At 44.7% G+C, this 16,464-nt stretch overlaps 1 protein-coding gene across 6 annotated transcripts in view; it reads right to left on the minus strand.

Moving 5' to 3' along the window:
- Tent4b (terminal nucleotidyltransferase 4B) overlaps positions 1–16,464 on the minus strand; it is a 65,534-nt gene that overhangs the window by 9,328 nt on the left and 39,742 nt on the right. For 4 of the 6 annotated variants that reach the window (XM_016006692.3, XM_042277348.2, XM_076571750.1 and 1 more), the window contains 9 exons: positions 11,407–11,530; positions 9,598–9,644; positions 7,999–8,119; positions 6,070–6,177; positions 4,537–4,665; positions 2,942–3,155; positions 1,965–2,091; positions 1,759–1,862; positions 1,469–1,656 (listed from right to left, as the gene is read on the minus strand). In XM_016006692.3, the coding sequence (XP_015862178.2) occupies positions 1,469–1,656; positions 1,759–1,862; positions 1,965–2,091; positions 2,942–3,155; positions 4,537–4,665; positions 6,070–6,177; positions 7,999–8,119; positions 9,598–9,644; positions 11,407–11,530 (1,162 nt within the window). The remainder of the gene's footprint in view (positions 1–1,468; positions 1,657–1,758; positions 1,863–1,964; positions 2,092–2,941; positions 3,156–4,536; positions 4,666–6,069; positions 6,178–7,998; positions 8,120–9,597; positions 9,645–11,406; positions 11,531–16,464) is intronic. The other 2 variants (XM_076571749.1, XM_006971768.3) reach the window with 1 other exon arrangement.

Consider the following 16,464-nt stretch of genomic DNA (forward strand, 5'->3'; position numbering starts at 1 on the left):
GAGTTACAGGCAGCTGTGAGCTGTTTAACACTGTTGCTGGGAACCCTGAGTTGTACTCTTCTTAAATGGTGAACTTTCTGACAGGCAAATTTTATCAATTAAAAATCCACTTAGGGAGCTCAAAAACAAGTGAAAATAAAAACAAGCTTAAGAAAGTAAAAGAGCCGGGCGTTGGTGGCGCACGCCTTTAATCCCAGCACTCGGGAGGCAGAGCCAGGCGGATCTCTGTGAGTTCGAGGCCAGGCTGGGCTACCAAGTGAGCTCCAGGAAAGGCGCAAAGCTACACAGAGAAACCCTGTCTCGAAAAACCAAAAAAAGAAAGTAAAAGAATGGCAATGGTGGCACACGCCTTTAATCCCAGCACTTAGGTGGCAGAAGCAGGCGGATCTCTGGGTTCGAGGACAGCCTGGTCTGCATAGTGAGTTCTAAGAAACACAGAGAAATCCTGTTTCAAGAGAAAAAAAATAACAAAAAAGTAAAAGACCAAGAACAACAAAAAAGAATGTTTTATGCTGAGCAATAGGAAACTCTGTTTCAGAAAAACAAAAAAGAAAAAAGTGAAAAAAGCCAAAAAAAAAAGTGAAAAAAGCCTTACAGATACTATCATACATCATGTGATCACTTTTCTGTCAACTCCTACAGTAAAGTATGTTAGAAAATCCTTTAACAAGGGTGCCCTCTGGGGGTGAGACTGGGGACTGTTGGCTACGAGGCATCTTCTGGAGTGATGGGGACATTTTCTATCTATCTTATATTTCTGGGTAACACATGAGTGTGGGTGATAAATTAGTGAGACTATGACTAAGATTCCCTTTGAAAAGACACAAAGAATAACCAAATAATCTACATTCAGTTAACGATGCACACCAGTGAGGCTCAGGCGAAGGATGACAACACCTGTAATCTTTGAAATAGATCAAGAAAATGCACTAATTAATGGACAGAGGGGTAGGAATATAATAAGTCAATTTTTTTTTTAACTTTACTTTATGTGCACTGGTGTGAGAGTGTTGGATCCCTTGGAACTGGAGTTACAGCCAGTGTTCCTAACTGCTCAGCCGTCTCTCCAGCCCATAATAAGTAAATGTTAATGGGGCATGTAATGGCTAAAGATGTCACTAAAGTGCTTCTACTTTCACTATATTTTGAATTTTCTTTTTTGTTTTGTTTTGTTTTTCGGGACAAGGTTTCTCTGTGTAGTTTCGGTGCCTGTCCTAGATCTCACTCTGTAGACCAGGCTGGCCTCGAACTCAGAGAGATCCACCTGGCTCTGCCTCCTGAGTGCTGGGACTAAAGGCATGAGCCACCGCTGCCCGGCTGAATTTTCTTTTTAAAAAATGTTGAGAAAAAGTCCAAGAGTGAATGCTATTGAAATTTCCCCTGGTGGGAAGGGAGCAATCCTCTGAGTAGTTAGCCCTACACGGAACAGGCAAGGCATCCAAGTGCGGGCTGCGTGTGTCATACTTACCACGTCACTAGAGCTGGACTGCGTGGCGGAGGAGGAGGACACTGGACCTGATGAAGAGTTTGAAGAGTGTTTACTAAGAGTTTCCGAGGCTTTACTTCTACATTTTCCAAGGGCTTCATTTTCTTCAGACAGATTATTATTACACTTATCTAACTGCTGAGTATCTACTATCAAGGGAACACCATTTCCTGAAAAAGTGGCAAAAGATTGGAAAACGTTTCTTCCCATTAAATACAACACAGAAAAAGCCCTAAGCCCCAGTCCATCATCAAGGAAAAGGTCTTACTCACCATTGCATGATGGCTCAGACCTATTCTGCAAGCCCCACTGTTTGGATATCCAATCTCTATACGTGGCGACTTCATCCGTCACTCTAATTATTCTACCTAATATGCTGCATGGGGTTGAAAAAACAAAACAGGTATGTACATTAACTTGAAGACAAGAAGTGCCAACCACTTTTGACACAACGGGCTGATTCAGGCTAGTCTTTTACCTCTCTGTTTCGTTGTTGGGATAGTACTTTGCAATCGGTGACACAGCATGACTCAATACCACATAGGCATAATCAAAGGCCTGTTTCACCTGCATGGCCCCATAGGAACTCCTTCCAACATCATTACCTTTAAAAGGAATGGAGAGAGAGAGAAGTGAGCCTGGCTGGCTAGTAGGAACGAATGTTGATGAGCCTTTGTCAGAAGAGCAAGGGCACTGGCTGCCTACATGCACGTTAGCCCAACAAGGATTCTCCTGTCACACATACAAACAAACAGCTGGCTAGTCCCTCAAGACAGAGCCGAGCTAACCTGAAAACAGTGGGGTGGGAAGGCTGCCGTTTGCTTAGTTTTGTTTGGTTGTTCTTTGCTACATTAGCTATACACATACTTCCCACATCATAAGCAAATACATGTAACTTCTTTTAAGCCATCCCCAAAGCTAGCAAAGTACAGAAGGGCTACACAAAATTAGAAAGAAGCAGTCAGAGGAATAGAAATAAACAGCAATCTCCTGGCACCTTTCCGCCCATGCTCACTGCTACCTAAGGACCTCAGGCTTACCTCCCTTAAAGCCTGGCAGACAACTGGCTGGAATAATAGCCCACAGGTGTAAGATGCTACAAACCCACCCCCAAAGTAGACTCCTCTTCTACTTGGCATTAAAGGGGCCAAGTGGATTCTATCCACAACTTATCTGGGAGTCTGCAAAGTGTCCCCGACACCGGGGCGTGTGTTTGTTTATTTTAATGTGGTAAGAAAATATTTTGAACAAAAAGTTAAGTATAATTAGAAGTCATCCATTTTTCTTTTTGGTTGTTTCAAGACAGGGTTTCTCTGTGTAGCTCTGGCTGTCCTCAAACTCACAGATCCACCTGCCTCTGTCTCCCGAGGGCTGGGATTAAAAGAGTGCACCATTACTGCCAGGCTATGAAGCCCTCCCTCTCTGAAGCCCCATACATTCACCTAATCTCAATACCTGGTTGTAAAGGATCTTCAATATAAAGCATTGATGGCCGGTAGCCATCAAGCATATTTTTCTGTACTTCGTCTTTGGCCACATAGGAACCACCATCCTTTATCCGGATGCCAGTCTTTAAGTAATTGAAGTGCCGTCCATATAATTCAAAAAACTCTATTAAGAGAACACCATAGTTTGTATTGGGGATGCACGCATCTTCCCTGGGATGTAACTAGAACAGAAAAAAAGACAGAAATTGTGTTTGACTTTTCTCTGTATTATGAGGACAGGGATCTAGGTGAGATCCTAACTCCTATGAGCACTATTATTATTATCCAGACTTTGGTTTACAATTCCAGTTGACAGCTTTGCTGCTACAGAAACCACCCAATGCCCTATGGGTACAGACCTGGCAGGTAAGGCTGGCTGTGAACCACATCAGGGAATTCACCTTACTCAGCAGCCTTGCTGTTAGCAACCTTTACTAAGCAGGCAAAACTAGGACTCTTATCCAAATAGCAGTCTCCATTATAGCTGAAATTCCACGGCTGACTGCTTTTAAAAATATTCTTATTTTTGGTGTGTGTGTTGTGCATGTGCACAGTAAGGACAGCAGTTGACGAGAAGTGTCTTCCTAAACTTCCCACAATACCTATTCATTTACTGATTTATTTTGGTGTTTTGGGGGACAAGATCTCACTATGTAGCCCTGGCTGTCCTGGAACTCACTCTATAGACCAGGCTGGCCTTGAATGCACAGAGATCCGCCTGCCACTACTCCCGCCCAGCATAGCTATTTTTTGGGTGATAGTGCTAGGGAATTAAACCCAGACTTTATGCACAGTAGGCAAGTATATCATCACTGAGTCATGTCCCTAACTCTTTTCTAGCTCTTTTTGAAACAGGGTGTCACTGTACCTGGAGGTCACTTACTGGGCTACACTGGCTGGCCAGCAAGCCCCAGGGGTCTTCTTGTCTCCACTGCCTCTCTGGTGCTGGGATTACAGGCACCTGCTGCTGCATCGAGCCTTTTATGTGGATGGACTCTAGGGGTCCAAACTCAGATCTTCATGGCAAGTATGTGACTGACTGAGGCATCTCTCAGCCCGTTTATGCATGCCATTGTATGTGTGTGTGTGTGTGTGTGTGCTGTAGAGGGTATATATGTATTTGCACGGTCAAGTGCATGTCCAAGTGCAAGTGCAGGTGCATATGGGGGTCAAAGGTCTGACATCAGCTGTCTTCCTTAATCACCTTCCATCTTATATTCCAACATAGGTCTTTCACTGAACCCAGAGCTTGCAGACTGGCTAGTCTAACTGGCCAGTATGCTCCAGACAGCCCGGTATTTTTGGTTGTTATTATTATATTAGCATTCCCTTATAGAAACCAGGGCAAATATTGCATGTTAACACACACAGTGAGAGGTCCCATCCTCTTTGCTAGGAACATTTAAAAACTAATTTGTAAATTATACAAAGGCATCCAGTTTAAAGAGAAGCATTCTAAAAAGTACTGATTTCAAATTTTCTCCCCAAATGTCTTTCTCTACAAGTACTTTATCTTTTTTTTTTTTTCAGTGTACACTGGTATAGCACACCCATACAACTTACCTGAAGGAAACTGACTGCCATTAAAAAGAGACTATAAGAACCAATTCCACCTGTAAATACTTCATTAAGGTCCCTCTGTAATAAGAATTGTTTCAATACTAAAACCAAGTATGGCAATACAGGATATTTCTGAAAGAGAAACAAATTACATTTTCAATGAATTCCTATATTATAATAACCCAAAGCATCACCAGGGCATAAAATGGTCCTTGCATTACAAAATTTAGTAGATATACATAATAGATTCCATTTTCAAAGTAATCTTTCTAAGTAATGAAAGGCTTTCTCCTCATGGTGACATAAATAATAGCGGCTACATGCTCTCTGGACAGACACACAGACCATCTAACCATATGACCACGGTCACAGGACAGCCTCTTGTAAACAGATAACAGAAATAGCACAGAGGCCAAAGCCCCTAAACACTAAAGGCACTAAACCAGTAGGAAATTCAACCAATTGTCTGTAGGTGGCTCTCCCCTGCATAGCAAGGTCCCTCAATTCATTCTGCAGCAGCCCAGAGCACAAACAGCCTGGCCTGCATCATCCACAGGGACAGAGCACTGCCCAGGCCTTTTCTTCTCCCCTTTTTACAGAAGGTGGGTGGGGCTCTTGGAGCAGACAAATCTGATAGCTCACACACACACATCTCCAGAACTCTGAATGTTCCAGGCAGAGAACACAACACTTCCCAGAGCTGGTGGCTGCAACTTTTCATGTCATCTTCTATTGCTTGTTATTAAGCAAATGATGTTCAACTTTGAGTTTCTTTTCATGAAAAGCTAGGCACATATACACCACCCTCCAGAAAGGGTCATTTGTGTCCTTCCTATCCTCTGTTCCTGTAAGCCTGACAAGGAAAGGGAAGGAAGCAGCGTCCACCAGCAGGAAGCCATGGTGGGCACAACTGTGATCCCAGCACTCCTAGAGGCTGAGGAAGGAGGATTACAAGCTTAAGGCCCGCTGCAGAGCGAGACCCTGCCTCAAAAGAACACATACACAGAAGATATAACTAGGAGAACTGCTAAAGAGCTGTGAGTACAGAGACCAGATCCCAACACTTTTAGCTCTGGGGAAGCAGCAGCAGCTGTCTGGATATAGAAAATGTTCTTAAGATGATGCTGGCAACTTTAGTTTGGAGCCAATTGAAAGAAACTAACATTACCTCAAGAGAAAATAACAAAAACTCACAGGCACCTCCTGACAAAAGAATTTAGGATTAAAACTGAGAAAAGGCTCCCTAGGGAGGGTCTGAAGATGAACTTGGAGATTAAAAACGAACAAGAATCACCGTATAGCACCATCTCAGCCCCCATGCCACTCAGCCTAAGGATCCAGAGCAGCGGTGGCCTTTAGAACTATCTCCAACCTTTCATAAGCCCATTAAGCGGAAACACAAGAAATTGGAAGAGCCATCTGTCAGCAGCAGGCACACATAAAGCCAAGCAAAGGACAGAGCACAGCAGACGCCCAAGACGAACTTAGGTTTCTTAAGAGCTTCACCACACAGACTCACTCCATCAAGGCTCTGACCTTGGTAAAGTCTTTAATGAGGTCCGCTGCTCTCACACCATTCTGGACATTAAAGCTGATGTCAACTTTCACTTCAGTAAAAGAATCTGTTAATTTAATAATAGGAACCTAGAAAAAGAAGACAGAAAAGTTTAAAACAGTCTACCACATTAAGTGATAAAATCAGGAGACAGAATGTTACCAGCTAGGTCTGTGCTCTCTACCCTTCTCATGAGACCACAAAAACATGAAGTGTTCTCAGGACAAAGCACCAACCAACCGAGTGGGTCAAAGTGCCGGACATCAAACTTGATTCCCAGGGCCCACAAAAAGAGAGAACTAACTCCACCAAGTTGTCCTTTGATGCCCACACTTACTTACATGGAATGTACACGTGTGGGAGCACACACACACATAGATAAAAAGTAATGAATAAACTAATAAAAAGCATTAAGTACGATAACTTTTGTTAAAAAAAAATTGGTTATATTTTTGAAACAGAGTCTCTCTAGGTAGTCCTGGCTGTCTTAGAACTCACTGTGTAGATCAGCATGGCTTCAAAGTTAGAGAGATCCTCCTGCCTGCCTCCTAAGTGCTGGGATTAAAAGTGTGTGACATTATGACTGACCTCAATAAAAAGTTTTAAGTAAAAAACATGATGATTAATATATGGTATTAAGCCTTTTTTTTAAATTAGTTAATTTAGTTTTTTGAGACAGATTTTCTCTGTGTAGCCTTGGCTGTCCTGGAACTCGCTCTGTTGACCAGGCTGACCTCGAACTCACAGAGATTTGCCTGCCTCTGCCTCCCAATGCTGGGATTAAAGGTGTGCTCCACTGAAGCACTGTACATGCACTAGGAACTAGGAACTGGAACTGGGTCTCTAAATCAACGGCTTTTCATCAAGAAAAGCTACAACAGTCAGGCAGTAGTGGCCAAACTCTGTGAGTGAGTTCAAGGCCAGCTTGGTCTACAGAGTGAGTTCCAGGACAGCCAGGACTACACAGAGAAACCCTGTCTCAAAAAAACAAAAAGAAAAAAAGGAAAACCTAGAACAAGTATTCTGCTCTAAGAAAAAACCTAGTATGCAAAATTTCAGAACTCTTAAATGCATGTATCTGTTTCTAGCTGAGCTTCCATGGACGTTCTGTAAAAGCCAGTCTATCTCTGTTTAAAGCATGACATCAGAGGCTTGCAGAGATGTCTCAACAGGGAACAGCAGTTGCTCAGAAAACCTGAGTGTGGTTCCCAGCACCCCCATATTGTGGCTTACAACTGCCTATAACTCAGCTTCAGAGGATCTGAGGCCATCTGCTGGCTTCCTTCCACACATGGCAAACGTGTGCGCGCGCGCGCGCACACACACAAACACACACACACACACACACACACACACACACACACACAAAATAAAAATATATCTTTAAAAAAGGCCTTGATTTACAAGATACTAAATACAAAGTAAGAGAATATCATCTTCTGTGTAACTAGGATCTACTTAACAGAAACCTGTATTTTAAAAAATGATTTATTATTATTTTTTTATTTTATGTGCATTAGTGTTTTTCCTGCATGTATGCCTGTGTGAGGGTGTCAGATCCCCTGGAACTGGAATTATAGACAGTTGTGAGCTGCCATATGGGTGCTGGGAATTGAACCTGGGTCCTCTGGAAGAGCAGCCAGTGCTCTTAACTGCTGAGCCATCTCTCCAGCTCCCAGAAACCTCTCTTTTTTTACTTACGTATTTTTATACTGAAGTCTTGACAGTATTATGCATGAAAAATTGGCTACTATTTCTGAAAGAAATGTCTAGCCAGGACAAGTTACTTCACAGTCACTGTGACATTCACAAAATGATTCACTGAGTCACATACCAACTGTTCTAAGTAGACTGGAGTCTAAGTTTCTGGTGTAGGGACAAGACTTAGAGACACAACGCTAAGAACTTACCGTTGCTTTGTCTAGAACTTTCACGGAATCCTCATCGGCGACTTTGTGTTTCCGAAGGGCTTCTTCCAGGGTCCAGAGAGGCAGGTTCTCCCATTTCCCAAACACCACCAGATCGATGTCACTGCATTGTAATGACACATGTGAGGGGTGTAGAAGCATCAACCGTGCCCATTCTAGCTGACAATCAGGCCTAGCAACTTCACGTTGGCGCAATGAAAACCCATTCCCTCTGCCTCTGATGGCAAGGGGGTTCCGAAGAAAACGGGGAGAAGTGGAGGGCGTGAAGTTTAGCAACCCCACCCTCTCAGCTATTTCTCAGAACTCAGGACGTGGGTAATGTTGACAGAAAGGAAACCTCAAACAGCAGTATCAGCACGTTTTCCCATAAAGCGTTCTCGTATTAAACATGAGGTGTGTTGTCTCAACGAGAATGAAACTTAAAAATAAATACTAAACTCTATAAAATCTAGGTACCAAGCTTGCTCCCAAGGTGTAAATATATACACACTCACTTCCAATCTCCCTACTTTTGTGCCTTTTCCGTATCTAGATTATGATAACTGTTCTAATCATATATACGTGTGTTTATTTAATTTTTTTGAGACAGAGTCTCACCATGTAACTCTGGTTGGCCTGAAACTTGCTGCTATGTGTACCAGGCTGACCTCTACTCTCAGAAGATTCACCTGCCTCTGCCTCCCAAATGCTGGGATTAAGGGCACGCACCACCATGCCTAGCCATACTTTTTTTTTTCTTTTCCATTTTTCTTTATTGAGAAATTTTCTACTCACTCTACATACCACCCACAGATTCCCCCTCCCCCGCCATACTTTCTAAAGGAGTAATTATTTTAGGTTTTGTAGAAGCTTAGAGCCTAAATAAGGAAAAATATTAATGAACTGTAGTATTTTATGGGTTTTAGATGCCAAAAATAGCTCTGGAAAGAAGAGATATGGCTAAGATCCAACCACTGTAACACGATAACACACTCTAAGTTGAGGGAAGGTAGACTATACATCCACAGGGACAAGGTGGATGTTTGTAGCCAATGTATTAAACAAGCCTTCATTAGAAGGTCTGAGATAGAACAAGGGCTCTAAGTTAAATTCTGTAGTGGGATGCTGAGGTCACAGATTGACTGAGTTCTTCATTTAAAAAAAAGATCTCTCTCCCCTCATAGCACATGACAACCAGACATTTATCATGATACCTGGGATCCAGGCTAAGTCATGGGTTAAGTACTAGCCTGCAGGGCTATCCATGTTAAACTACGGAACTAACTGATTTCACTGCTACATGCTTTCTGCACATCCCAGCCTAGACAAATGGCTGAAAGCGATATTCTACTGTAAGGCAATTCAAATCAAGTATAAAATGATGAATTTGTTCCTAAATATTCCCCATTTTGCCCGGTGTGGTTGCATATATTTTAATCCCAGCACTCAGGAGGCAGCCTACAGAGCAAGCTCCAGAACAGCCAAACTACGTAAAGAGACCCTGTCTCCAAAAAATAAATCAATAAATCCCCATTTCTAATCTGACACGTTCAATAGACAGAGTATACAGCAATCCTTTCAAAGTTTCATAAAAATACTAACCTAGTAGGTAAATACAGGCCAGTCTTAAAACTTCCAAATATCTGGACCTGGAACAGGGAAGGAAAAAAAGAGAGAGAAAAATATCACATTAAGGTGCCTGTAAAGACATGTATGTTCTGCCCTCTACTGGTGGATTTTTAAAACTGCAAGTGCTACCCCCTCCACCCCCTCCCAATCTAGGCTTTCCTAGAGTGGACTGTGACTCACAGGCCGTCATTCAAAACATGGCATACAATCTGAATAGAGACCTTGAGGTCATCAAGATGGTTCCACAGTCAAGGAGGCTTGCTATGCAAGCCTGATCTCCAGAACCCATGCAAAGGTAGAAGAAAACAGACTCTACAAAACTGTCCTCTGACCTCCACACATGGGCCTAAGCATATAAATATATACATATGTACACAGTATACACTTCAATAATAACAAAAAATTTGAAAACAGAGAAGTTTCAAAAGTAATGTTCCAGAGGCTAGCATTCCCTTACAAAACAAGGATGGTCACAAATCCCTAATTCTGTTCTCTCTGCAGGAGTCCTCTCGTGAATTCAGAATGTTTCAGTTGCTGGCAATGCGCGGGTGTGTAGGCCAGCACAACAGAATACCAGGAGCAGATCTGCAAGATCCTGACATGCAATCAACTGAGAAAAAAGTCCATCTCAGCCTACAGAGCACAGTGGAACCCAGGCAATTTTACACGTGTCTGAAAGTCCAGCCAAGGAAAATGTTAAACCATTCTGGTGAAAAAGACCTGGGAACCTAAGCACATCCTTACATTCCTATTTGTACGAACACAACTGCCTCCCTTGGAAAGATGAAGGTTCAAAGACCAGGGCATCTTAACCTGGGCAAATCATTCCTTGCTGTAGGGACTGTGCTGTTCACTGCGCGTTTAGCGGCCTCCCTATCTACCCACTAGGTGTCAGCAGTGCTTACCAAATCCTGCCAGTCAGAGCCGGCTCCCTGCTTATGCACCGGAAACCCCCACACCTCCCCTTGATTCTCTCCCTACTGCCTCACACGTGAGCCTGTCTCTTACCCTGGCTTCTCCTGTCACGGAGGAGGGTCGAACAAAACTAAGACACACAAAGTAATAGAGTTACTCTTTGAACACATAGAATTCTAGAACCGACTTGCAAAGAAACCATAAAAAGTGAAGCCTGGGTGCCAATAACGGGAGATAAACACAAGCGGAGACCCAGGCAAAAATTCTGTCCACTGACTGGGGGAATCCCGAGAAGCTGGCCAGGGGAAGAAAGAGCGGTTCCGATGACAGGCGCTCCCTCGCCTGCATTTGCCTGAGACAGTCAACTCAAGCAGCACAAGAAATGCCTGCGGCGGCTGTAAGCAACCTGCAGTGTCTACACTGACAGGAGAGAATGAAGACCAAAGCGGGGCTTTCGGAACCCTCACCCAATAACCAATACCGTAATGAGTTAGAGGTAGCTTTTCCTTACGTCAGCCACCTAAACGGAGTCTACTTTCAGTAGGTACTGCTACTCAGAACTCCGAGAAAAATAAAGGGAAGGAAGGCATGAGTGAAGGAAGGCACCCGACCCCGATGTCTAACATTGGCCTGTAAATGTCATTTAACCAAAGTGAGGCATGGTACATGTCTGGGAAGCAGAAACAGGCTATTGCTGTGAGTTCAAGGCCAATCAGGGGTATGACAGGGTGAGACCTTGCTGCCAAGTAAAAGCAAAGAAGGCAGACTAACTCTACAAAAGCACTTACACTGCGGGTGAGGTCTTATGGGAGACTGACTCTGTGGCAGGCTTTGCCTGCAGCCCCAGGTCCCAGGACAAGTACTCACGTCAGCACTGGGCCAGAGCTCCTTAATCACACTCTCGATCCTGCTCACCACCTCCATCCGCATCTTCTCCTCCTCAGGCCTGGGAGACATGTACTCATAAAAATCACTGATCTCTTCATGCAGACTGGAGAAAAAGCAGAAAGGAAATGTGAGCAGGCCAATCCAGTAGGAAGTCAGCTTCCTGAATAATCTTAAGTCTTAGAATTCAGCTGATAGCCTTGTATTTGCAGATTTTTTTACCTTCATTTTAATATTATAACTCACACTAAGATAAATGGTAAAGTACAGAATTTAATTGAAACAAAGTAAGAAATTCCCTGTGCAGTCCACTACTGAGGGTGATGTTTTGCTTTCCTTTCCTTTTTTAAATAAAAACAAAGTCATGCAAGCCTGGTCTCAGACTCTGCAGCCACAAAGCAGGAAGGGAGGCCCTGAGCCTAGGCAACACAGGCAGCTTCCTGACCACCGCAGCTCTCCACAAGGAGAGGAAGAAAACCACTTCGATGGCATTTGTTTAAAAAATGAGTGTCAAATGAACAAGCTGGTCAGTGAACACGAGTGCCTTGATAAGAACAGCTGGCAGATGAGGACTCTGAGAAGGAGCTGTAGGCTGCTAGAGACCACAGTGTGCAAGGCAGGAAACCAAATGCGCAAGCACAGAGTGGACGGCACATCTGGACAGAGGTGCATTTGAAGGGGAAGGCAGGCTCTGGCAAACTAAGAAGTTCCGGCTGGGCTGAGGTAGAGTTCGGTAGTAGAGAGTGTGTTCAATGGTCTAGGTCCATCCCACAAGAAAAGAGAAAGAAGGGAGGAAGAGAAGAGAAAGAGGAAGACAGAGAAGACAGAAGAGAAAGGGAGAGAGAGGGGGAAGGGAAATTAATTCAAGCTTCCCGCTGCAGCATCAGGGAAGTTGGGGAGGCCCTGACAGATGCATCACAAGGGAGGACCTAGCGGTGGTGGCAGGGCAGGAACTCTAGAAACACTGTCCATGCATAGACATCTGGCTGGGCCTTGTGGGGTAGGCAGGGGTGAGAGCTGAGGGTGAAGAAAGTACTGGACAGGACCAAAGGACAAAGCGAGCTGGATAACAGAACTGAATCCATGCTGTGCAGCAGAGGGTGTGAAAGAAGCACTCCTTGCTTTCAGGTCCCGGAGACCCTAGAGAGTGAGTTACACTGGAGAAGGGGTGTGGGAAGAGACTCGGAGAGGCACCCACTCCGTGTTCTCGGGGATTCAGAGGCGGGAGGTGACCAAGGGCACCCTTGGGGTATCTGCAATTAGAAAGCCTATCTGGCTCCAGAGCAGAAACTCAAGTAGACCAAAATGGGCTTTGAGGAGGGAAAAAAAGTCCCAACTTTTGCTGGCTGTAACTTTAACCTCATCAACATTGATGACTTTAAAAATGTGACCAATTGAGCAATCAACTTATTGTTCCTGTCTCTTTTGATGCCCCAAAAAACAAACAAACAAAACCCAAGGGCTGGAGAGATGGCTCAGAGGTTAGGAGCAGTGGCTGCTCTTCCAGAGGTCCTGAGTTCCCAGCAAGCACATAGTGGCTCACAACCATCTGTAATGAGATCTGGTGCCCTCTTCTCGCCTTCAGGGATACATGCAGGCAGAACATTGTATGTGTAATAAATAAATCTTAAAAAAAAAAAAAATAGAATCATAAAAAAAAAAAAAACACCCTTGGCCGGGCGGTGGTGGCGCTCACCTTTAATCCCAGCACTCGGGAGGCAGAGCCAGGTGGATCTCTGTGAGTTCGAGGCCAGCCTGGACTACCGAGTGAGTTCCAGGAAAGGCGCAAAGCTACACAGAAAAACCCTGTCTCGAAAAAAACCAAAACCAAACAAACAAAAAAAAACCCCACCACCACCACCAAAACTAAGTCAAAAATTTTGAGTCTAGCGCAAGCCCTGCCCAAGAGCAGTCATGTCCCTGAACATGTGGCTCCAGTGCTTGATGCTCCTCAGACCACGTGTTCACATGAAGGAGCCAGGAGGAATGATAAACATGACCACATACTGCCTGTTTGCCATGAAACACTATTAAAACTCCCAGGGCCCCAGTGAGGCAGCCAAAACCACATAGTGAAAGTATGTCTCAGAAAGTAAGACAAAACTCCCAAGGGATATAGGGAGATGGCTCAGCAGACAAGGGCATTTGCCACCCAGCCGGACAATTTAAAGTCTTGAATTTGAACTCCACGATCCTCATGGTGGACGGAAGCAGAGAACTGACTCCTGCAAGCTGTCCTCTGACTTACACATGGGTATAATGGGAAGCACACAACTGTAATAAAACCATGAACTCCCAGCTCTTCTGAGGGAATCCAGAAAGCTATCCAAGGAGCCCAGTCAGTGCTCCTTGGTGTGTTCTAGAGGCCTTCAAACCTTCACCTTCTTTCAGGTTGCCAGCTTTCTGTAGGTTATCAACGTCTACTACTTACAGACAACAGCTGGAAAGGAAAGCTTACACTACTCCTCTACACAGGCCTCCAGCACAAAGATAAAGAGCAGAACACACAAGTTGGATCTCAGCTTTACTTCACAGTGTGCTATAGATTATGAGTTTATCTGTAGCTCTGAGTGCTAAAGCAGTTAGTTCTCTGCAGATCACTAGCATCCTAGCCAATGTGGGGAGAACCCTGAAAAATCAGACTACATCTACCCTCTATAGGCTCCCTTACATATTTTCTAATTCAAATGCAAGCAAAAACATTAAGTCTACCTGCCAGTTCAAGTCTAAGTCAGAAGACACTAGCCAGAATGGAGTCTGTTCTCTAAACACTTTTGAGTGTGTATACCAAGGTGTAGGATGAACAGGACTTGTCAGCCCGAGCCTTGCCAAGCCATCTCTATCCAAGACCACAGAGAAAAACTCATCCAGGCAGGTTTTGTACAGAGTGCTAGTGGTCTGTTCTGCAATGCTGCACAACAGACAGCTTTCAGACAGGGACCCAGGGTTCCTGTCACTACACGTGACAATAAACTAGACAAGCACGAGGCAAAGGTCCCACAAAAGGGATTTCTGAACACAGTGAAAAGGTAGAGAAGATTCTAAAATTCGCGTTCAGTGCTGGGATCCCGGGCTTTCTGCCAGCACATTAACTTGAAGGGAAGTTGTTCAGGGTTCTACAAGTTTTAAGACAGGATTTCCCTGGGGGCTAGGCTGCAGTTTAGCGGTAAAGTGTCAGCCTAATGTGATGTGCAGCGCCTAGATTGGATCCCAGTGCTACAAAAGAAAAGACTGCACAGTACTGAATACTCCACGAACTACCTTCTCCCTTCGGCTCCTAGCAGCCATTCTACTTATTTAACTCTTGAAAGTGCTCAAAGAACCCAGGGCCCGGGCATGCTAGGCAAGAGCACTGAGCTACATGCCCTGCCCCAGCTTTGTGTTTTCAAACAGGGTCTTGCTGTGCAGCCCAGGCAGGCCTTGAACGGGATATCCTGCTGTGTTGGCCTCCCAAGGGCTGGGATTATAGTCACGTGTTGACACCCATCTGTACTTCTATAACTGATGTGTTTCTGCCACATCAGAACAGATGAGGAGTGAGGAGGGGTAAAAGGCCAGGCTACTAGAGCAAAGTGTTCCTGAACAATAAGAAAAGGAGACCCACCCACTTCAGGCCTGGGAGGGTCCTCTACTCATGCAAAGCACAAGCTTGTCTTTTTCTAGGCAACTAGTACATGCACAATGCATACAGTGCTAATCTTCATACATTTTTCATGGCTTTCAAGGCAGACTTTTAATACTAAAGGCTCCTTGGCCTGCATGGTTTAGCTGCCACAGAATCACATGTATCTAGGTGCTACTGACTAGGTATTATAGGGACAAAATTCCATCTCTGAAGTACCTATTCTTGGTGGGTACAAGCTTGGTACTATGATGACAGAATAAAGGACAGAGCCAGCCAAGTTCTGTAAGCTTTCTTTCCCACGCCAGTGCAACTGCCTGCTTCTGGGACCATCCAACTATGCAGGAAAACAACTGCCCCTGGGTTTGGATCACAGTCACAACAGGGAGCACTGCAGAGCACCACACACCCAGTGCTACAGTTGTCACACACAATGATAAACTATGGCTCTTGCAAGCTGAGCTCTGCAACCGAGACTATGCTAGGCAACACTGCCCTAGCTATGAGAATCCCCGTTTCCTGAACTACCACCTTGCAATCTTTGGAATCATCCAAGTAGTATGCGCTTCTTTGTACACTGATGACTGGCTGATGGTGGGCACCCCGTGGGTAGCATCATAGTGAGGACACTCACTGCAAAGACCGGGGTAACACAGGAGGCTCAGGGCTTCCTGTTCTACCCTGCCACCTGGACTTGAGGGAAAAGAGCAGAGTTGATGTATCATGCCTCCTAGATAAAGCTTCTCACTCCCCAAAAGGCCTGGGACTGGCAGCGCTTGCAGATAGAACTTACTGGGCCTTCCCAGAAGGTGAGCAAGAGCCAGGAGGGTGCACATCTCAAGTCCTCTGGTTCAGAAGCTGGGGAGCCTCCAGACCATCCTGTGCACCCTTCAAAGGGGCTTTTACAATAGGACAACATAGTAAGTCTGTCTTTGAGTTCTCAGAGCCACTCTAGCACACTACACTGAGGAAGTGGTCACAGGATCCCTAGTTTACAGTCAACAACCTGGACCTTACGATTGGGCTGGGGCCACTGGTGACAGAGGTTCGGTTGCTATCCCTGGGTAAACAGTGTCAGCATGAACTAGAATGCAGGACGCCCAGCTGATGCCTGCTACAGAACTGGTAGTTTGCCTGGTGCAAATAGGAAACCCTACACATTTGGACCCAAAGGTAGTCTCACAAAGGTTTTGAGAGGCCAGGAGAAATTGGGTCTAATGGTTCTACCCAATTGTCATCCATTTGGTAACAATATTTTCCTTATACAAGTTAGAGATATCTGTACAAGGGCAAAGAATCACACTCCGTTAGAAGGGCACAGAATGTGCGAACACTGCAATGAAATGAGGTCTGATAGAAACACCATCCAGGCTTCTTAGACAAGGACCTCATGCTACATGAAAGCACTGATTGTATCT

Source organism: Peromyscus maniculatus, chromosome 5 (genome assembly GCF_049852395.1).
Source record: "Peromyscus maniculatus bairdii isolate BWxNUB_F1_BW_parent chromosome 5, HU_Pman_BW_mat_3.1, whole genome shotgun sequence".
Classification (NCBI taxonomy): Eukaryota; Metazoa; Chordata; class Mammalia; order Rodentia; family Cricetidae; genus Peromyscus; species Peromyscus maniculatus.